A 22205-nucleotide genomic window follows, 5' to 3' on the forward strand; every position below is an offset into this window, starting at 1 on the left:
TCCAAATTGGGCTTTGTTTCCAGACCCCTGATCATCCTCGTTGCCCTCCTCTGAACACGCTCCAGCTTGTCTGCATCCTTCTTGAAGTGTGGTGCTCAAAACTGGACACAATAAGATGAGGCTTAACCAAGGCTGAATAGAGGGGAACCAGTACCTCACGCGATTTGGAAGCTATACTTCTATTAATGCAGCCCAAAATAGCATTTGCTTTTTTTGCAGCCACATCTCACTGTTGGCTTATATTCAGCTTGTGTTAAGCTGTCATCTGTATGCACATAGATGTAAATTTAAAACAAAAACAAAAACTCTACTGTATCAGACCAAAGATCCATCTAGCCCACTATGTTTTTTCCCACAGCACCAAGTCAGGTGCTTCTACTCAAGGTGTGGGCAACTTCAGGAGGTCTGAGGCCCAGTTTTGCACCCCGGACCATGGGCTGCACTCTTGTTGCTGCCTCCCTATGGATTACCACCAGATTTTCGGTGGCAAATCTTTATGGAAAGCAACACTGGCCAAATTTAGCATCAAAACAAGCTACAGTAAATTTGACCAGTGTTGCATTCTGTAGTGGCTTGCTGCTGAAAATCGGCAACGATTTTGCTTTCTCACCACCACCTTTGAGTTTCAGTGGTGGGGCTGCATGCGGCCCACAGCTGTGCGTTGCACACCCCTGCTCTAGGCATTCACAAGCAGGGCATGAAAACAAAAGCCTCTTAGGGCGCTGGAGAATGCTGAGAGTTGTACCCAGCTTCTGGTACTCAAGAGATATACTGCCTCTGAACCAGAAAGTTTCAATTAGGCCTTCTGGCGAGTTGTCATTATAGACTAGCCTCCCCCAACAGGGCACACTCAAGATGAGTTGGGCTACAACTTCCAGCATCCCATAGCCAGATATACTAGGCTGTAGTCTAACACAGCCAGAGACCGCCAGGTTGGAGAGAAGACCATTTTATAGACAGACATCCCCACCACAAATTGCCTATTCCCCTGTTAAAGTAATGGCCAATAGTGGCAACAGAACTCCATAAATTACGTAAGCATTGTGTGAAGAAGGACTTCCTTTTGTTGATCCTAGCTCTCCTGGATTCAGGCTTCGCTTTCCAATACTTAAAAGAGCCCTAAATTTATTTATTTATATTTATTATTTCATCAGTTTATATCCCGCCTTTCCTCCTAAAAATGGTGCTCTCAGCAACTAATATAATATAGATTAAAAGCAAAATCTCAATTAATACACAACATACAAAATAAATGAATTAAAAGTGCAATAAAAACACAGCAATAAAAGAAATAAACAACACTCAGACGACTGAAAGCCCCTTTCAGCAACAGACCCATTTATATGCCAAAGGCCTGATCCTAGAAGAACGCATTTGCCAGTCGGAAGAAGTACAACTGAGAGGGGACAAACCTGGGCAGGATCTACATTACTGCTTTAAAACAGTTTATAACGGTTTTGACAATTGTTGGGGCCCTGGACACAATCTATACACTGTTTTCAAAGTTTTATATCATGCTTGGTGCAGATTTGGCCCTGGCCTCCCTCTGTTCCAGAGCCTGAGAGGTTTCATTCTAACCCCTCATGGCCAATAATAATAATAATAATACGGTAATATATTTATTTGTTAGCCACCTCTCCCTCTGGATTGAGGCGGGGTACACACAAATGCAAACACCATAAAATACGTATAACTGATTGACCTATCCTCCATCCATTTGTCCAAACCTTTAAAAATATTACATATTAGTTTGCCTTTTATAGCACATACACTGTGCAAAACAACAGACAAAAATCCAAACCTCATTCTTTGATTTGGAAGCATCATTCAGGGTTTGGTTTGGTTTTTAGATTGGAAAATGATTTCCTACAGCCAGAAAAAATATTTGAGCTACAACCACTAAAGCATTCGAAGAATTTGGCGGCCTGTTCCAATCACATGACCTTTGGCTCATTATGAAATAGTTCTGCATTTCCACTCTGCCCTGCAGCAGCTAAGCTCACACAGGCCAAACCTCCTCTCCCTTCCTCCCTCCCTCTCCGCCCCAAACCCACACAGATTGCAGAGAAAGAAGAGGAGGAGCATGAGGCAGCATGAGCATGCAAAGAAAACATCCGGATGCTTCCCCACCCCACAAGAATTAAAATGACAGGCGAAAGAAGAAGAACACTGTAAAATGCATCAAATGATGTTTGAATCAGAAAAGAACGCTGCAGGAAACCCATACCAGGCAAACGTGTACCAAAAAGGGTTAAAACATCATGCATCTCTTCGGAGCAATTTGAAAGGTTTCCATCCTGTTTTGTTTCTTCAACATTTCTTTTCACCTCCATGCAGTTCATGGTGACCTACGTCCTTTGCTTCTTGGCTTTCTCCCTTTGAAAAGAGTGTGTGGTTATTTATTGCGTTCGTGTTTAGCATTCTAATTGTTTAGCGTTCTTCGCATCTGATGCTCCAATAAGCATTTTTTTACATACTGACTAGCAAAATGCCTGCCATTAAGATGGGCGGAATGCGTGGGGTGGAAGGACTTGCATATTGCAAAGATCGGGATGGAGAGAGAGGAATGCAGTGTGCACTTTGCAACCCACCGCTCCAGGGCTGGAGATTTTGCTCCCACCACAACAGTGTCACACCCTACAACATTTAAAGAGATAAAAACAGGGTTACCTTACCTTATACTGAGCTTCACAGAAACCTATGTCCCTTCAGATGTCATTGGACTCCAACTCCTATCAGCCCCAGCCAGCATGGCCAATGGTAATGGGGTGATGGGATTTGTAGTCCTGCATCATCTGGAGGGCCGCAAGTTCCCCAGCCCTGCTCGATGCACACACATGCTATGCATGACTGAAGCATCCTTCACCTGCTTTATACTGTACTGCTTTGCTCTGCAATAACCTATCTATCCCCCCAGATTTATTTATTTTTATTTTATTTACAATATTTATATACCGCTCCCCATTCAAGAATCTTGGAGCGGTGAACAAATAGAATAAAAGAATAAAAACAGAACAAAAACACATTAAAATACAAATTTAAAAGAAACAAGAGTGCAAATGAAAAAGATTGTGATGAACTGCAACTCCCATCTTCCCCATCGGTGGAAGCACCATTTCCTTTCAATGGAAATAACAGCTTTTGTAAATTAATTTTGAAAAGCTGTATATAAATGCAGTATAGGGTGGCCATAGGCCCTCTTTTAGAGAGGACCGGCCTCTATTTGAAGGCCTGTTCCGTCCAATTCCAATTTGAAGATAAAGAACCATAAAGAATTGTTGCTCGTCATTACTAATTAGCATCTGGGCAGCAGAGTGAACAACTAGGCTACCTGGGCACAGTTTTCCACACTATGGTGAGAAGTACTGTGTTTCTATTCAAATTATAATAATGCTTTCTAAATTTGCATCTAGACATATAAATTAACATATGCAAATTTGTTCCCTCTTTTTTGGTGATGCATAAGGCAGAATTGCTATAGTGCATAGGCAGGCAACTTTTGAGGCCGTGGGCACATTTGGCGTTTTGAGAAACTGTCCTGGGCATCACCACAAGATGGCTGCCATAGGAGGCGTGGCAAAGGACAAGTAGCACCTATTTCAGAGCAATCCCAGCTGCTGGTAAGAAACCTTTGTAAACCGCCCAGAGAGCTATGGGGCAGTATATAAATGTAATAAATAAATAAAATATGTTAATTTTCTTTTTAAAGTGAGAGGTGTAAGGGCACCTTGGTGGGTGCCAAGAAAGGTATTTGGACGTGTATTGGTGCCGTGGGCACCATGTTACCTACTCCTGGATTTGAATGTTGGATTAGGAGTGGGAAGTCCCAGGTACAAATCCCCACTCAGACAGGAAGCCCACCTTGGGCCAATCACTACCTCTTAGCTATCTACCTCATATGGTTGCTGTGATGATAAAATGTTGAGAAGAATCATATACACCACCTTGAGCTCCTTAGAGGGAAGGTGGGGATATAAACATAATAAATAAATGCTGTCACGTAGATTGAAATCATTGGCACTGCATTTTGGGAACTGAGATGTTCTGTTTGTACTCTTGTTTTGATCAAGCCAGCCAGTACCACAAAGCAAGAATTACTCATGCAATTGCTTTACATGAATGGTGCTGGTGCTGGTACTGGGGAGGCATAGGCTTTGCAGAGTTTATTCATACTGACTCAATCCGTGCGGTATGCCGCAGGGCCAACATTTTCAAAGGGCTCTTTTAAGTTAATACCAGTTTATTACAGTGTAGAATGAAGGTTGACTGTACATTCCAGCACTACTAAGCCCTATTTTGGAATGCTTGTTCATTGTGTCAAGCAACAGCAAATTGAGGGTAGCATTTTCCCCTTGTGCCAGACAATAGAATGGACCTGGCAGGACTGCATTTTTTTTCCACTCCTGTAATTGATTAAACAGAAGTGTTGCATTACAAAACTGAAGGGGACATTCAGCAAATGTCATGCTGAAGTAGCTTCCTGACCAAGGAGGTTTCTAGCTGTATTTTTTCTTACGTCCCTCCTTGGAGTGGACACTTTACCTTGTTCAGGTCTGGCTTATTTTTAGAAGGAATGATTCAGAGATTTGGGGATCATTTAAAAGCCTTCACCTAGTGCCATGCAGATTTTCACCACCCATTTCAAGGGCACATTTTAAGACCTCCTTTAGGATAATTGACTTTTCCTTTTCTTTTTTAACCTCCCTTGATTCAAAGAGCATCCCATGCATATTTGATAGGCAGAAGTTCTGTTGCCTTAAAATACTTGCTGTTTAGCAGGCTGAAAAGAGATGCATATTTAGGGCAGCAGCCATGATGGAGGAGGATCTTTTGGCTGTAAACTCCACTGAAAGAGAAAACACACATTCATTCTTTAGTAGTGACAATGTTATGCCCAGCTCTCTCTTTTTTTTTATCAGGGAGTCCAGTTTAATTTTTAATATGCGCCACCATGAACCATCACGTTAATAATAGTCTGGTTTTATACTTCAAGGGGAGGGCACCAACTTTCTGCCTCTGCTTTTGCTTTTTTTTCCAAATCAAAAAGATGCCCAAGTCAGACCAACAAAACCCTACAGGTGAGAAATTTTCTTTCTCTGAAAAGAACAGGAAAAGAAGAACCTGCCTCAGCCCAGGAATGACCTAGTTTCTGGTTTTGATTCATTTTATAGTTACGGCTGTTCCAAGACATTTTGAGGCCTGGAGCAGAAAAATTCTAATGCAGATGTGCGCCCATAAACACACACCACTCATTAACAAGGGGAACAACCCACTAGGAATTTTTCTAGCACGCGCCTCATTAAAATGAACAGGAGCTACATAAATGTACTACCCCAAATCCATCAGAAGCATCTAACGTTGCACCTTACCTTGCAGTTTGACTACTTCTATTTAATACTGAACAGTTTTAGCTCTATGGGAATGTACAGACCAGAAAGACTTCTCTATTGAGAGTGTCCATGCAAAAGAAAAGGGTAAGAAAGATAATGAAGCCAAGTTTAGAGCATTTGGTTTTGGATAATTACTCCCAGTGACTAATTTGCCATTCTTGAGTAAGTTGTTGGAGAGGATGGTGGCTTCTCAACTCCAGGCACTGTTGGATGCTACTGATGTTTTATATTCGGTTTTAGAACTGGTTATGGGATGGAAACAGACTTGGTCATCCCAGAGGATAACATATGCTGGGAAGTGGACAGGGAGAGTGTGACCCTGTCATTTCTCCTGGACTCTCGTTAGCTTTTGGTACCATCAAACATGGGCCACAGCTAGACCTAAGGTTTATCCTGGGATCATCCAGGGTTCACCCCTGCCTGAGCACTGGATCCCCTGTGTGTCACCTAGATGAACAGGTTTGACCCCTGGACGATCCAGGGATAAACCTTAGGTCTAGCTATGGCCATGGTCTCCTTCTGGATGAGTGTGCTGGGCCGGGCCTAGGAGACATGGTGTAATGGTGTTTCCAATCCTTCCTGGAGGAGCGGTCTCAGAATGTGGTGCTGGGAGACTCCTGTTCCACCCCATGGTCATTGGCCTGTGGATTGCCACAAGGTTCCATCTTGCCCCCCATTCTTTTTAACATCTATATGCAACCACTGGGGGAAGTCATTCGGAGATTTGGGCTAAAATGTCACCAGCATGCAGATGATATATTCCTCTACCTCTCATTCCATCCACTTGTCTCAGGGACGCCTTGGGATTCTTGGATCAATATCTGGAGGTGGTTTGAAGGTGGATGAGAGGCTGAGAATTAATCCAAACAAGATGGAGATGCTGAGATTAGGGAGGTTCATAATCAGTCTTAGATGGGGTTACACTCCTCCTGAAGGACCAAATATGCTGTCTGGGAGTTCCCAGGTGATAGTAGTAGTTAGGAGTACTTTTTACCAGCTTAGACTGGTAAACCAGCTGCAGCCCTATCTGGAGAGGATGGTCCTGCTTCAGTTATCCATGCAGTAGTAGTGTCCAGACTAACTACTGTAATTTGCTCTACATGGGGCTGCTTTTGAAGACAGTTCAGAAACTTCAGCTGGTGCAGAATGCAGGGCACAGCAGTCAGACCACTTGAGATCTATTACACCTGCTGCACTGGTTACCAATGCCTTTCCAAGCCCAATTTAAAGCACTGGCTTTAACTTTCAAATCTTTAAAGGGTTGGGCCAAGTTACTTGAGCTTTCATCCATGTCAAGCTGCCTGCACTTTGTCATCAGCTGCCAAAGCCCTATTCATATGTCCACCAGTGAGAACAATCAGGCTGACAAATACTATTTATTTATTTAAAACATTTGTATTTTTTTGACCGTGACCCCATTTAGAAGTCTTAAGACACACTTGTTTTCTCTGGCCTTTTCTTAAGATGGGTTTTATGGGCTACTAAATTAGGATGGCTTTAGCTACTGTTAATTAAATATTTATTGGAATTTCATATTTACTAAATACGATGTTTTCATTTAACTGACTTTTAAATTAATGGTTGATTTTGAATGTAAGTTTATTTGTTTATTATTGTGACTTGAGTTCATATTAAGTTTTGGAAGCCACCTTGAGAGGTGCCCCCCCTTTAAAGGTGGCATACAGATATTTTAAATAAGAATAATAAATATTTATTTTGCATGGTAAACTCTCAGAAAAATTCTGCTCATGTTCTGGATGGTTTTTTATAACTGGCTTTATGAGACACACATATCCTGCCAAAAAGGCTGGATTCCAATTTTACCAGCAGTCACAAAAACATTATTCTGGTTAGGAAAAAATGAAGTAAGAACCAGCAGTCTTGAAGTGGCCAGAGCAATAAGGGACTTTCAGTCAGTTCACTTCTCATCACATTATCATCACATTACCATTTTTAAACATAGCAGGGGCTAAGGATGAAGTAACCTAAGATGCTTCCTTAAAAATGATCTATGGGCCCTATTGGGAATGTTTTCCATATTAGCAGGTCAGGTGGAAGCCAAAGTACACCATGACAAGTTACTCTGCTTCAGGAATACTTTGCTAAAGAGAGACATAGGCCTCATCTACACCAAGCAGGATAGTGCACTATGACAGTGGTATGAAAGCAGTATATAAAAGGCAGTAGCCACACTACTGCTTTATAGCGGTATTGAACTGCACTGACAACTGTTGGGGCCCATTGACACAGTATACCGCTTTCATACCACTTTCATAGTGCAATATCCTGCTTGGTGTGGCTCCTGCCTTTTATATACTGCTTTCATAGTTAAATATATCCTGCTTGGTGTAGATTAGGCCAGAGTTGAAGGGGAAGCCAATGGTGTGATGAATAGAGAACAAGACTTCCAGGCAGTGGAACTAACACAGAAGACAGTATCTATGGGCCTTGCTAGACGGCAGGTTAGCCCGGTTCGAGGCCCGGGCTCATCCCTGTGCGTCCAAATGACGCACAGACGATCCCGGGCTCAGGCAGGACTCAAACCGCCCTGGCCCCGGCCTAACCAGCACCACTTTTGGCCTGGTTTTCCCCACGGCCTTGGGCTGAGCCCATTTACGCACGAGTAGCCAGGAAAAGCGGCAGACAGGCTGCAGCGTTCCTGCTGCTGCCAATGTCCCCGGCCCCCATTACCCGCCGCCGCTGAGTCCCTAGCCTCCGATGCCCGCCGCCGCCAAGTCCCCGGCCTCCAATGCCCAGCACTGCCGTGTCCCCAGCCTCCAATGCCCGGCGCTGCCATGTCCCCGGGGGATATGGCGGCGCCGGGCATCACAGGCCAGGGACATGGCAACGCTGGGCAGTGGAGGCTGGGGACATCGGTAACGGTGGGAAACGGCAGCTGGGGACATCGGCGGCAGTGGGTAATGGTGGCTGGGGACATCAGGGTGGGGGGATCGGAGGCCAGGGGAGGCCACTTGTAAAAATGTGAGAAACCTGACTGACTTTCCAAAATCCACAATTAGAGAGTACCTTTATTAGGACCAATAAAAATGCCATTAAAGTTCCCCAGAACTCTTCATAAGATTAGATGGCACAAGAAGCAGGGATGCAGAAATTACAAAGATTAGGACAGATGTAGTGGCCATGAGGTCTGTAGCTTAGTCTCAAAATCGAGATTACAGACTGAATGAATTAGTCCCTGGTAGGTTTTATGCTAGCATTCAAATTATACCTAGTATTCTGGAACAAAGAAGCAGTGGACTATCCCCATTTCTTGGTCAGTTGTAATTCAGAACTATCTCTTGCCTTGGGCGAAACACGCAGGTTCCTGGCTAGGCAAAGAGCAGAAGTAAAGAGAGAGATGGCAGTATTTACATTAGCAAAGTTGGAGATTAAATTTAGATAGTGCACCAGGTAAAATAGTTCATTGAAGCCAAATTGTGCAGTATTACTTAGTGGTTGGAGAGAATGGCACCCTCAAATGCAAAGTCCTTCTTCAGGTCATGGAAAATCATCTTTATAAGAGGTGCCATGTTGGATCAGACCAAGGGTCCATCTAGTCCAGCACTCTGTTCACACAATGGCCAACCAGCTGTTGACCAGAGACTGACAAAGCAGGACATGGTGCAACAGCACCCTCCCACCCATGTTCCCCAGCAACTGGTGCACACAGGCTTACTGCCTTGAATACTAAATATGGTATTCTTCAAGGCACATGAAAAAGAAACGTATGTCCGTGAAGCAAAACAATCCAAAACTAGTTAGGCAATACCTTTCTTAGGACCAACCAAAATGCTACTATTTTGCTACTCCTGGGGAAGAGGGAGGTTAAGAAGCATTCTCCTGGTTTGGGAAACATTCACTGGTGCACTTAGAAACAAAGCAACGGATTTTAACACAACCACCAACTTCCCACCTCATTACTCTCACTTCTCCCGTTGCTCTTCACAGGCTGTGGAAATTTGCACATCTTCCATGGGAAAGAAGATATACAAATTCCCAGTGAAAACTCCCTTCAAGCATTACTAAGGAACACTGCCAGCGGCTGTGAAGTCAGCTGGTGGCACTTTCTGCACCATCTAATGGCTCCTTGATTAAAGTCCAAAGCAGATATGTAGCAAAGTTGTAAAGCCAGCAGAGAGAAGTTACAGCACTCTAGCTATGAGATTATCGGAGTGGGAGCTCGGTGCAGAGAAGAAATTATTAGAGGTGCTGGATAGACATATCCTGCATACAGTTCCTTGAGGCTGTGGGATAAATGTAGCAATAATGGAGACCACCAATTCTCTGACTTCTGCTACCCCTCCAAACAATACCAGCTCCACTAAAAAGAGTACAGCAGAGATCACTACTTTACTCATTCCTCGATCGCTGCAACTTGAGTAATTTTCTGTTGTGTGGGTGGCGCTGAACAACTCAGCATAATCTACCTCAGGACATATGGGTTAGAGTATATCTTTATCTCATGTTAAGAGCAGAACCATGAGATAAGGATATACTCTAACCTATAATCCAAATAAATAAGTAGCACATCATTTCATGTCAAGGACACAGAAACCGCAAGGAAAATTAGTCATTTGCATTAGTATTTCAAAATAAAAATGCCCTACTTCATTTTAAGCACCTTGCCATTTTAGAGGGCTGACCTTTTCGTTTTTGAGCATTGAAATGTTATTAGCAAATGTGGGTATTGTTAAAGGAAAATCAAGATCCCTGTCTTTTTCTCTGGATTAGGGTTCTACGTGTGGTTTGGAAAATATTTTAATTGGCTCTCAGAGCAGAATTTGGAAATTTATTTACAAAGCAGGCTCAAGAATTCAGATCTCTCAGCAACTGCTCCCTTTCTGGCTTCCTTGTATCTCTGGGCACCTTGACTTTTCACCACATTTCACCTGTATACGTAGTTCATTTCCAATGGCTATTCCATCACATTTCGTCTTTAAGAGGCCCTGCCATATTTATTTCCATTTTAAAAGTTGTGCACATACTTACCCAGTACTTAATAATGGCAGTCAAGAAAAAAAATGTCAGCATCAATATATGTAGTGAGGAGGGAAAAATGTATTATAGGTACAAAGCCTAAGGAGAATCAGCCCTTATTCTTTCCATTAGCTTTGTTTTTGTTAGTACTTTTAACAAACGTTGTTAACATACAATGATGACGGCAAGGAGGCACTATTTATTCATCTATTTTCAATATCTAGACAGATTTGGAGCAATGAACAAGAAAAATATAAAATAGGATAAAAAAAAAGCATTGTAGTATAATTACTTCTTTAAAAGGGGGGAAGGGGGAGAAACAGAATTCTGATAAAACCGTGGCAGGTCAATCACTAGAGAAGCAGGTTGTGGCACTAGTCACAGCATGATAGGTGGACTTTGGAAGTTGTGCATGAAGCAAGTGGAGTCCTGCAAGTGTAGACATCATGCCCTACAAGAGATTGCATATCTTGACATACCAGTTCCTGGGGAAAAACAACTCCCCCACAAAACATCTGAAATGGCCACGGCTGGAAATAGGATGTTAGTCTAGGTAGACCTTTAGTCTGATCTAGCAGGACTCTTATGTTGTTTTGAAATGTGGGACACTAACATAGGCGTGGGCAGCACATTTCATTAGGGTGTGCACCCTGGGAACTTTTTTTAAAAAGGCAAACATTTATTGAATATTCAACCATAATGGACATTTATTTATTTATTAAGCACTGTAGTCTCTGCCCGTTTCTACACCTGTCTTTTCCCCAGGATCGTTCCTGTGCATCTAAATGCCACACGGGATCCTGGGAGCAGGCAGGGATGGTCCCTCCATTTTCCTGGGATAACCTTCAGGTGTAGAAAGGGCCTTTGATGTCTACTCTATGTTCGGCTTGCCTGACCACTGGAGAGCCATTGCAGGTGGGGCATTGGTGGGTTTTGTGGTAACACTGGCCAAAGGAGGGGCTTATGAAGTGATATTAGCCTTCAGGGCCCTCCTCCTGGCTTCTTTGAAGCGTGGGTCTTGGCAGAGAAGCTTCTGGCAGAGTGATTCCTTTCCACTCCTGCTGTTGGGAGCAATGGCGCACTGTGCTGGGGTGGGGTGGGTGGGGGTGGCAGCAGCAAAGCAGCCGGAGGACCATTCCCACTGCATCTGTATCCCCCTCTGGTTCCCTACTCAATGCCCCCCTCAATTCTGCACGTATTGCTTGAGACATTAGGGTGTGCCTGGGCACACTCAGCACAACCCTATGGACACGAAATATTAGCTCCTGCAGTGTGAATCTCCTGTTATGGTCTGTTTCAAGTTGGGAGAGAATTTGGAGTGAGACAAAAATAACAAGAGGGAAATTATATTGTCCACACACAGGTAAAATTTCATGAATGAGGCCAACAGGCCTGGCCAGCGTTCCACACGAACTGTACATGGGTGCTTCCAGATTGACATTTCTTCATGCTAATGACCAGAAGACATTGTGCAACTATTCCATCTTTCCCTCCTTAATGGGTTTTCTGTCATAAAGGCAGGGGAGATAGAAGTGGTAGGGAAACACAGGAGGGATACCAGTGGAAGACAACAGCATCTGGTAAAATTCTGTGAATGAAGCAGGGTGATGCTACCACAAAAGCTGCATCTGGAAACAGCTTTTATGTGCCCTCAAATGTATCCCACAGTCCTCAAGGGGTACGTCAGTTGTTGACAAATTGATAGAGGTTTTACTGGTCTATATGGGTTTGAGCATGGGGCTCATCTAATTTCATATTTCCCAGTCTGAGGAGTAATGGCTATAACCTACACATGTGTGCCCCCAACCCATGCTTTTTAAACGTTTGCGCGTACTGCACATCTCCCGTTTTTGTTGTTTTAAGTACGTCACTGATACTCAATATAATAATAGAAATAGCCTATAAAGATCTTTATTAGAATAGATTTGGAGAATGTATTTGAAGTTTTGCCTTTCTGCCCACTCTGTCTTGACCCACTCTGTTTGTACCCCTCCCCCTTTCGCCTCAGCCAAGCACTGACTCATTCTTCCCTCAGCGCCAACTGTCGCGAGACCTGGGCTCGCCTCGTAAACGCGATGTCCTTTTGGGCGCTGGTAGTTCTTCGATCGAGAGGAGGTGACCGAGCATCCTGAGTGACAAGCGACCGGAACCAATGAGACAGACCGAAGTCAAGCGTTGAGCCAATACCGCGGCGGAGTAGGCGTGGCCGCGGCGGCGGCTGATTGATCCCAGCCTTGGCGACGGTGTTGTTCAGTCGGCGCGAGAACATTCTAGAGGTAAGTGCTCGGCGGCCATTACAGCCCTGCCCCTCCCCCTCTCGCTTTTTTTTTAACACCCTAATGCCGCCACTACGGCAGGTTTCAGCTCTGTGTGTGTTTGCGCGCGCGCCCCCGCCTTACCCCTCCCCCCGTCCTCTCGGCGCGCGCCCCCGCCACCAATCTAACAATGCTGCCTCAGCTGATTGTATTTCCCCCCCGGCAGAGTAACCGGCACGGCTGCTCCCGCTGATCCCGCCCGCCTCAGGACGCTCGGACTCCCCCTCCCCTCTCCTGGCGGTTGCGGCGTCCGCCTCCTCCGCCTTCGATCACCGGATACATATCCCCAAAAAGCGTCCGGGTGCTCGGTGACACCCCACCGTCAACATCGTTCTCTTCGCACCAATTCGGCTTCGTCGCAGCCCGGGGCGAGCAGCGTTGGGTTTATGTCTGTATTGGACGAAAACGGTGAGTTAACTTGAGGGGAGGAGGACGGTTGAATTTACGGGTAACTGTGGCGATGGCGGGCGGGGGGAGGGGCTCTCGTTTCTTGGGCTGGAATATGGAGGGGGGAGCTTGGCAGAGGGGGATCTCGAGGAGTGTATAGGGGAGCGGGGCGGGGGCAGACTGTGACCTTTTGAAGACCGCAAAGATGCGGCTCTGAAGGACTAAACGGCGGGAGGAGGGAAGGGCTTTGGGGAACGAAGGGGGGCAGCTCCTGGGTACGACCCCCTCACGCTTCCTTTCCAGCGGGAGCTTATTCCCTCACACAGCGCCTTTAAAACCTCCCCTCAAAACCAACCAAAAACCCCCTTCACCTTTCTGAGGGGTCGGGGGGGGGCTGAACATGAGGCTCTTGGGAAGCGAAGGCGCAAGATGCCGCGGCCCTGGTTCCCCAAAGAAGAAAGCGTAATTCCGGGGGAGCCGTTGCTAGGAAGGTGGGGCCCTGCCTTGAAATGGGCGGGTGGGGAGTGGAGGAGAAGGGAAAGGGGAAAGACGGTGGTCGTGGCTTCTTTCTCTCCCCGCTTCTTCAACATCCCCCCTGCCTCCCCCCCCCAGTGCGCGCGTTGCTCCACAAGATGGCGGCTGCCAGGTCTTCCGCGCCTCCTTCCTCGTGACGGGAGGGAGGGGCGAAGGGAGCGAGCGAGCGAAGGAGCAGGCGGCCGGGGTGGGGAGGGGGAGTGCGCGCGCGCGCGCTGTGGCGCAGTTCCTAAACCCGCAGCGTGGGAAGGGGGAGGGCGGGCGAGGGCTGCTCTCTGTGTGCCTCTTCCAGGGGGTTCCGAGAGTGATAGGGGCGGGGGTGAGGGGGAAAGGCGCCTGCGCGGCTCGGTGCTGCTACCGCCTCTTATTTAAGGCTGACTCAGTGCTTAATTGCTGCATTTCTGAGTCATTCCGACACCGGGGTGAAGGGGAGGGGGGTTAGAGAAAGAGAGGAAGTGCTGTTTAATACGCGAGAGCCTCGTGGTGTGTGAATGGCTTTAATCCCTCGCAGGTAAAAGAATCGAGTTTTCTTCACCCCTTATTGTATGTGGGATCTGCCTTGTTTTTCTTTCCCTGTTTTTTTCTCCCACACTTTTCCTAAAGGCTAAACTGGCTTTTGGGGTGGGACTTTTATCTTGCTGCTGCATGCACGTGTTTTAGTCATGTGGTGGAGGGGAGAAGGCAGATCCCAGCCTTGACAGTTCATTCTCTGATAAAGAGTTCTTGTTGGGAGTAAGCAGGCTCGATTCTCTTAAATAGGAAAAGGTGCCATTGTGTTTGTTGTGAAGGATTTGTGTAATTAGTTGGTTCACATGTTTTCTAAAGGCTGTGATAAACTGCTTCAGAGCTGTGGCCCCTTGATTCTGGAGACTTTCCCCCCTCCTCAAATTGTGTTCTGTACTGGTGAGTGGATATTGGAATTTCAATATCCACTCACCAGTACTGAACACCCCTGAATATAACATGAGTCATATAAAACGATAGTAGATACCTTCAATCTAAACTGATTTTCTGGCTGTTAAATATTAACTAGTGCAGCTTTGAATAAAAACGTTATCTCATGCTAGTTGTATAGTAGCTAGGCAATAAAATGTGACATACTGTTACCAAATCTAAAAATGGAAGTCTGTAACATAGCTGGCTTATAGTTGTAGCAAGTTCATAGTGTTCTAGACGGAGCAAGTAATTATAATTCTGTCTTCCTTCAGTTTGCACTTGTTTGGCTGTAATTCTTTACTTGCCCCTTTCTCCAAGCACCATAATAATCAAGTAGAGTTTCATTGTGTTGGAATGGTTGCTGTTTAAAGGTGTGAATGTTTCTGTGAGCCATTTAGACTAGGCAGTGAATTATTCAGAAAGTAAATGCAAATGTGCTACTTGTTCATACATACTGGTACTTCTGGAGTGGATAAGGGAAGTTAAAGTAAAGTAATAATACTTGACTGTTTTTTTAAGCAGTATGTATTGGTAAGGGATGGGCCTTACCTGAATAATAACCACATAATATTATTTTAAAACAGAAGTCTTCTTGTTTCTTAATCTTGCAGAGCTGTTGCGCAGCCATTGGTACCTGTATTGGGGAAATATAGCATACAAGCAAGAACCTCACAGCCTCGGTGGCGAAAAATTTTTCATGTCAGAGACCGAGAACTCTTGCAGTCGTTTATGTCATCACGTCTTCTCCAGACAGAAGATACCAAAAAGTTGCAATCAAAGATCTCTCCATCTTATTGATAAAGCTACTAATAAGCCAAAATGTCTGTCAATGTCAACCGCAGTGTTTCAGATCAGTTCTATCGCTACAAAATGCCCCGTCTGATTGCCAAGGTAGCTGTTCCACTGTTAATCTTAAGTTTCACCTTATTTAAAACTCATGAAACTTAAGATTTGTTACTTGAATTGGACTGCACTTGATATATGTATTTAACCAAACTTTTTTTCCTAGGTTGAGGGCAAAGGAAATGGGATAAAGACAGTTATAGTCAACATGGTTGACGTTGCAAAGGCGCTTAATCGGCCTCCTACGTGTAAGTTGGTGCATAGACTTTTTCCTCAGGCTTCCTTTTGTTTAGTACATTGCTGTAAATATGCATCTCCTAGAGATTGCAAACAGCTTATTATTTAACACTTTTTCTGCAAGTCTGGCTTGCTACTGCTACACTTCTCCTTTGAACCTGGAAACCCAAATAATACCCATAATACTGCTTCCACACTGGTGTTTGCCTTTCTGTTTCATGGAGCTAGTAGCCCTTAAGGCAGAAAGGAGAACGCTATATGTAGCTTGACGTGGTGGTGATGACAAATCCTGGTGTGCAGAGTACGCTCTCACAATGCATAAAACTCATTTTCTGCTTTCCTATATTTTACAAAAGGCAGTGCTGAGTTGGCTGTGCAATGTATGGTGCTTATTAATGTTGTGCAAATTTTAAAGCTGTTCTTAAAGATGATTGGCGGTAAGACAAGCTATGTTACAGATGTTCTGATGCTCGTAAGAATTTTATTAATGCTTCTACAGATGTAGGAAGGAACTTGGTCAGGGGAAATCCTTTTAATTCTGCAATCATAAATGACTGTGGGAAGTGTTGAAAAGCCTTATAACTCTCTTTTCTTTATTCTTTTGAAAGATCCCACCAAATTTTTTGGTTGTGAGCTGGGAGCGCAGACCCAGTTTGATGTTAAGAATGACCGTTACATTGTCAATGGATCTCATGAGGCGAATAAGCTACAAGACATGTTGGATGGGTTCATTAAAAAATTTGTTCTCTGTCCTGAGTGTGAGAATCCTGAAACTGATCTGGTAGGTGGTGCTTTCAGAATGGCAAAAGTTATATACACAATCGTATATTTCAGGTAGATAATAGTATAACCAGGGCATCTAATCCAACCATCTTACTGAAACTTAAGTGAACTAAATATTCAGCTAGAATCACACTAATTGGAGGACATGTTTCCAGCAACACATTACACTCTTATTTGTACCAGAGGACAGGCAAAATATGGAGTAATAGTATAATTAGGGTTTGGGGAGCTCAGTTGGGGCCCACCCTGCGAGCTTGCTGAAACAGACTTCAAAGAGCCTGGCTGCACGAGCCTTTACCATCCGCCCTCCCACCCCACGTCGGTTGGGGCCTTAATGGTCCTCTTAAGGCAAGGCTTCCTTGCACTAAGGCCCTGATTGGTGGGGGGAGGGCGGTATTTTCTCCCTCCACTCTAATGGCAGCTGCCATTAACTCAGCAGGGGGAAATCCACCCCGGGGCCGATGGGGGGCTTTAAATGCCCTATTAATAGGTCCTTTAAGGCCCCCATTGGGGGAGGCGAGGAAATTGCATGTTTCTCCCTCTATTCTAATGGCATTAACGCAATAGGGAAAGCGACAAAGGCTGTGACTCAGAAGTCAAGGGGGGACCCGCACCGTAGCACTCTGGAAGGATCACATGCAGTCAGGCGTGGGTCCCTCCTGACGACGAGTGGGGGCACATGGCCCTGTGAGGGCTGGATGTGGGGCGGTCCGCTGCCCTCATCGACCCAGGTGGATATCCACTACAATGCTAATCATAATTTAGACTGTAATCCTGTACTTTGGAGGGTGAGAGGCAGTTGCCTCCTTCCCAATTCAGCTAGTGAAAACTTTCTCTTGACAGAGCGGCACTAGTTTGATTCTGCTCTCCTTTATCTACCTTTAAGGATGGAAATCCTTCCAAAGCAGCTTACAAATGAAATCACATTACAGCGATTCAATAACATTACAGTGAACAATATTAAAACAAGTCATCAGGACCTTACTCCCAGAGCAGTTGGTCTTGGGCTGTTGGTGGGGGAAAGCCATCTAGAGTAAATTTGTCCATCCGTCTTGCCTCCCTCCATACTCTTGCCCGAAGCCATTTAGAACTTTAAAGTTAAAGCTAGCATTTTTAATTGAGCCCAGAAAGCAGGTCGGTAGCCGGTGAATCTAGTACAGCTTTGGTGTAATAAAAATACTCTGTATATTACTTATAGCTTATCAGTAGCAAAGACATCATATCTATTTTAGCTGCTTATTCCAAAATATTAGGAAGGTAGCTGATACTAAACTACTGTTCTTCTTTGGCAGCATGTCAATCCTAGGAAACAAACTATTGGTAACTCTTGCAAAGCCTGTGGCTATCGAGGCATGCTTGACACAAACCATAAACTCTGCACGTTCATCCTCAAAAACCCACCTGGTAAGTGAATGTATTTGTGTCTCATTTTTGTTTCTCATTTTGGTGCTGACCTGTAAAAAGGTGAGAAAATAGAAACATTTTCTTCCTAATGGAATTTGCAAAGTAGTTGAAATCTTTCAAGCAGCATAGTCAAGTGTTAGAACTACTCTAGTACCCAGCAGGCATCAGTTATGCTCAGTTAATGTTGTTTTAAGATTAATTTATGCAGGCAACACTCTGTGGTAGATACCTAGTTATCTACTTCAATTTAAGCTTGCTACAGTAACATAGTCTCACTTATTCCAGTGGTCTCTAAGGTGAGGTCAGCTGTTATATAGACTCTAACATCCCTAGTTTTCTCCATGAGCAAAACCTACTGTAGTCTATGTGGGATGGTTATCTTTCATTCATGACTGCCTTTTAGCTTTGTAATACTGCCACTGAGAGTACTTCTACCGTGTCACTACTGGTGGCTGGTCAAGTATTGCTGACATTTCAAGCTGTATTATCTCTAGATGGGTATAGTAAAAGTCACAACTAGCAGTAGCACCCCTTTTGTGAGTCATGGATCATTTCGTGCAGCTTGTCTGGTGTTTTTTCTGGTGTGTCTGGATTTTTATTTCAAAAGTGCTGAAGTTTGTTAAGATAACCTGTGAAGTTTTACTGCACATTCTTTTGCATCCTAGAACTTTGAACTGTTCTAGGAAGCCATTTCATAGTCTAGAAGCTAAAAGCAGTTTGCTCTATTCTCTTGATTCTTAGAAAGTCAGATGTTTGCCATATATTCTGTCTAAAGACAGCTTTACAATTTGGCTTGCTCTTGTACTCCAGTCTCAAAATGTGTCTATGTACTTGTTGTCAGAACCTGGTTCAGTGAGGTAGAACCGTTCAATCTATATTTAGAGGTGTTGGCTAGCTGTGACTGAAACTGGAAAGTTAGCAAAGGCTTAGATTCACATCTGTTTGAAATACAGCTACTGAATGGACACTTGTTAATGTTTGCAGAGAGCTGTGAGACTGGTACAGGCAAGAAAGAGAAAGAAAAGAAGAATAGAAAAGGCAAGGATAAAGAGAATGGTTCTGTGTCTAATACTGAGACACCATCGCCACAGTCTGCACCACCAGAAGAGCTTAGTCCTCCAAATGTAGCGGTAAGTGACCAAATCTTGAATAGGTGAGAAATATTTGGTGCGATCATAAATATCCCATGTTGTTGGTCCTGCATATTACTTTCCAGTAAGAGAGAAGTATGTGATGAACTGATGCATGACAGTGGCTGTTGCTCTTACATTAACGTTCTAAACTTTTCAGGAGGATGATGATGATGACTGGGGTGAAGACACAACTGAAGAAGCCCAGAGGCGCAGAATGGATGAAATCAGTGATCATGCAAAAGTTCTCACGTTGACTGATGACCTAGAGAGGACCATTGAAGAAAGAGTCAATATACTATTTGACTTTGTTAAGGTAAAAAGCATATTAGTGTATTCAGTTCCCTCTCACTTCTTACAACATGCAGTTTGAAATAGCATTATCTCATAATAAGACTGGCTGGTTCACTTCATTAAATGAACTAGTCTTAATTGTTGAGGTATTTAGTTGTGTGGGTGACTACATGGTTAGCATGTTGTAAGTACAGCATTTGATTTAAAGCAAATTGCTCTTTTTCAGAAAAAGAAGGAAGAAGGTGTCATAGAATCTTCTGACAAGGATATTGTCGCAGAAGCAGAAAGACTGGATGTTAAAGCTATGGGCCCCCTGGTATTGACTGAAGTCCTCTTTGATGACAAGATAAGAGAACAGATAAAGAAATACAGGCGCCATTTCTTGCGTGTAAGTTCTACCAATGTTTTCACATGGCTAAGAGTGGGGTGTGGTAGTAGGGGCGGGCAGAGGCAGGAGTGCCTTGCATCTTCTGCCAGATTGCAAGAGTTTTGAAGATTGGTGTTGGTGCCGTTTCCCTCCTTTCCTCTCTCATCAGCCCTCTTGATTACTGTGCAGAATGTATAGCGGGGAGCTTCCCCTCCTGCACATGCAATATGGAAACGCAGTGGACGGCCAGAGGAAGAGTGAAGCCCTCCATGTCTCTGCCAGCAGCCCACTTAGTTTCTTTGCTGGGCAGGCAGGATGCAAAGTGCACTCCTCCATACCCAGCATAGAAATGCAGAGTGGGGGACTGTTCCTCTTCTGGCTCACTTGTCTGAGTAAAATTCTTACTTGCCTATGTTGAGGCAAGTTATTTAAAAACAAAGCTGATTTTACACAAATCGACTAATGTTTTAACATATCCCCTTCGCTTCATAGTTCTGTCACAACAACAAGAAAGCTCAAAGATACCTTCTTCATGGCCTGGAATGTGTGGTAGCCATGCATCAATCTCAGCTGATTTCTAAAATTCCACACATCCTGAAGGAAATGTATGATGCAGATCTTCTTGAAGAAGAAGTCATTTTTGGTTGGGCAGAAAAGGTTGGTATTAAATAGACATCACTATATATCTCACAAGCAATCAAATTGCTTGTAAGCCTGGTCTTGCCTTTGAGATGACAGTGTCTGAATTATGTGGTAATGTTTCCATCGGGTAAGCCTTGTTGATCCTCTAGGACTCTAGAAAGAAAAGGAGATTGATAGAAAGGACAGTAGGAGGACTTGTATTTTGTAGGATCCTCCCTTGCAAGGGAGATTGCGGTAAATCCATCAGTGTTGTGAAGGCAGATACCCAGATTCACTTTCATACTACAAACTAAAGAACCAAAATCTACATCCAAAGATGAAGAATTGCAAAGAGAAAAAAATAGCAAACTCAAAACTTCAGTAGTTTCCTGAAAATTAGTCTTTTATAGAGCACCATTTTAGAAGTTCTTCCTATTTTTATGGTTGGTGCAACTTATTCTAGATGAACCTTCAAATGAATTTTGTGAACCACCCAGAGAGCTTTGGCTATTGGGCGGTATAAAAATGAAATTAAATGAAATAAATAAATAAATAAATATGCTAAATGGTACCAACAGGGAAACTTCTATATTTGTACAACCCTATGCATAAACTTAGCAAATAAATAAACTGATGGTATAGTATCTCTGTCAGCTGCTAACTTCACTCTTTTGCAGGCCTCGAAGAAATATGTCTCTAAAGAGCTTGCCAAAGAAATTCGTGTCAAAGCAGAGCCATTCCTTAAATGGCTGAAAGAAGCAGAAGAGGAATCATCTGGTAATGAGGAAGAAGAGGATGAAGATGAAAATATTGAGGTAGAGCTTCAGCTAACAAGTATTCAAGCAGTGGGTTACCTTATATCTTGGAAGCTTTATTTTGAAAAGATTCTGGTTTTAAAAATAAACTAGGAATTAGTACTTTGCTCTTTTTCCCCCCCTTCAACTTTTGTAGCTCTAATCTTCTGAGTGAGACCTCCTTAGAAGTCCTAGGCTCAAGGCCAACCCATCTGGAATATGGCAGTGTAATTTTACAAGAAAGGGGATCTGCATTTGTGTTAACTAGAATTGTGGTTGTTGGGTTGAAATTGCACTAAAGGCTAAACTTACTGAGTGCAGCACCAGTGCAGTGCAAGATTATACCATTTTGTGTGTACACAACAGTATATAAGCAGCCCCATGCACTGTGGAAGAGACGTGTGGTCTTTGTAGATTTCTTTGATGGTAAGGTAGCAGAAGTATTTATTCCTTCTGCACAGGCATAAGTATTATAGCATGCCGTCTACATAAAGCGACCCCAAGCTATGTGCAGCCTTCTAAAAATTACTCAGACATGAGGCATCAGTGTTTCATGAACTAAACTTGCATATTCTTGCAGGTGGTGTACTCCAAGACTGCCAGTGTACCTAAAGTTGAAACTGTGAAGACTGCGAACAACAAGGAAGAGGACATTGATATTGATGCTATTTAAAGTGAAGCAACCTAGTTTCCAGTGTTACAGTGCATACCTCTCTCTGCATCTCTTGACAGAAGTGCAACATGTGTGCACAAGCTGTAATAGCTATAAACATCGTGCTACACTTCTTGAACTCAAATTTCTCTTACCATGACTGGTATTGTAACTAAGCTTAACAGATGAGAGGAGTTAATACACCAGCGAACTGATCCAAGTTTGCTGTACAGCATGTTTCTTTTAAACTTGTCTTGGACATAAATACTTGGAGCACATTTATACAGTTGTGAAAATAAAGGATTTGGTTTTGGAATCTTCTATCATGGTACATTCCTGGTGGTTATTCACTTAGTATTTTATCTAATCAGGCTGAGAAACAATCTAGAGTGGATTTCCTCTTGCTTGCCCAGAGTCATTGGGGGCAATGTATAGGTTTAGTCTCCCATCTGAACAGCTTCCCTTAATGTGTCCCTTTCCCAAGTTAAATTGCTGGAGCAAGTACAGACTGCAGAGAGTAAAATGCTGTACTGGGAGATGC

At 43.8% G+C, this 22205-nt stretch overlaps 1 protein-coding gene and 1 non-coding gene across 3 annotated transcripts; both read left to right on the forward strand.

Moving 5' to 3' along the window:
* Window positions 1-12534: 12534 nt before the first annotated feature.
* EIF5 (eukaryotic translation initiation factor 5) lies at window positions 12535-21985 on the forward strand. Of its 2 annotated transcripts, XM_063118087.1 has the most exons (12): window positions 12535-12643; window positions 12849-13090; window positions 15151-15430; window positions 15549-15630; window positions 16228-16400; window positions 17695-17806; window positions 18791-18936; window positions 19097-19252; window positions 19457-19618; window positions 20090-20254; window positions 20896-21033; window positions 21593-21985. In XM_063118087.1, exons 3-12 carry the CDS (start codon window positions 15359-15361, stop codon window positions 21683-21685), a joined length of 1299 nt encoding a protein of 432 aa, XP_062974157.1. In that variant the 5' UTR covers window positions 12535-12643; window positions 12849-13090; window positions 15151-15358; the 3' UTR covers window positions 21686-21985. The 2 variants fall into 2 exon arrangements, with proteins under 2 accessions (XP_062974157.1, XP_062974158.1); XM_063118088.1 differs by lacking the exons at window positions 12535-12643; window positions 12849-13090 and adding an exon at window positions 14029-14114.
* LOC134393828 (small nucleolar RNA SNORA28) lies at window positions 18013-18134 on the forward strand. The gene has a single exon (XR_010025113.1). It is a non-coding gene; the product is annotated as a small nucleolar RNA SNORA28 (small nucleolar RNA).
* Window positions 21986-22205: the final 220 nt, after the last annotated feature.

Source organism: Elgaria multicarinata, chromosome 2 (assembly GCF_023053635.1).
Source record: "Elgaria multicarinata webbii isolate HBS135686 ecotype San Diego chromosome 2, rElgMul1.1.pri, whole genome shotgun sequence".
In the NCBI taxonomy this organism is placed as follows: Eukaryota; Metazoa; Chordata; class Lepidosauria; order Squamata; family Anguidae; genus Elgaria; species Elgaria multicarinata.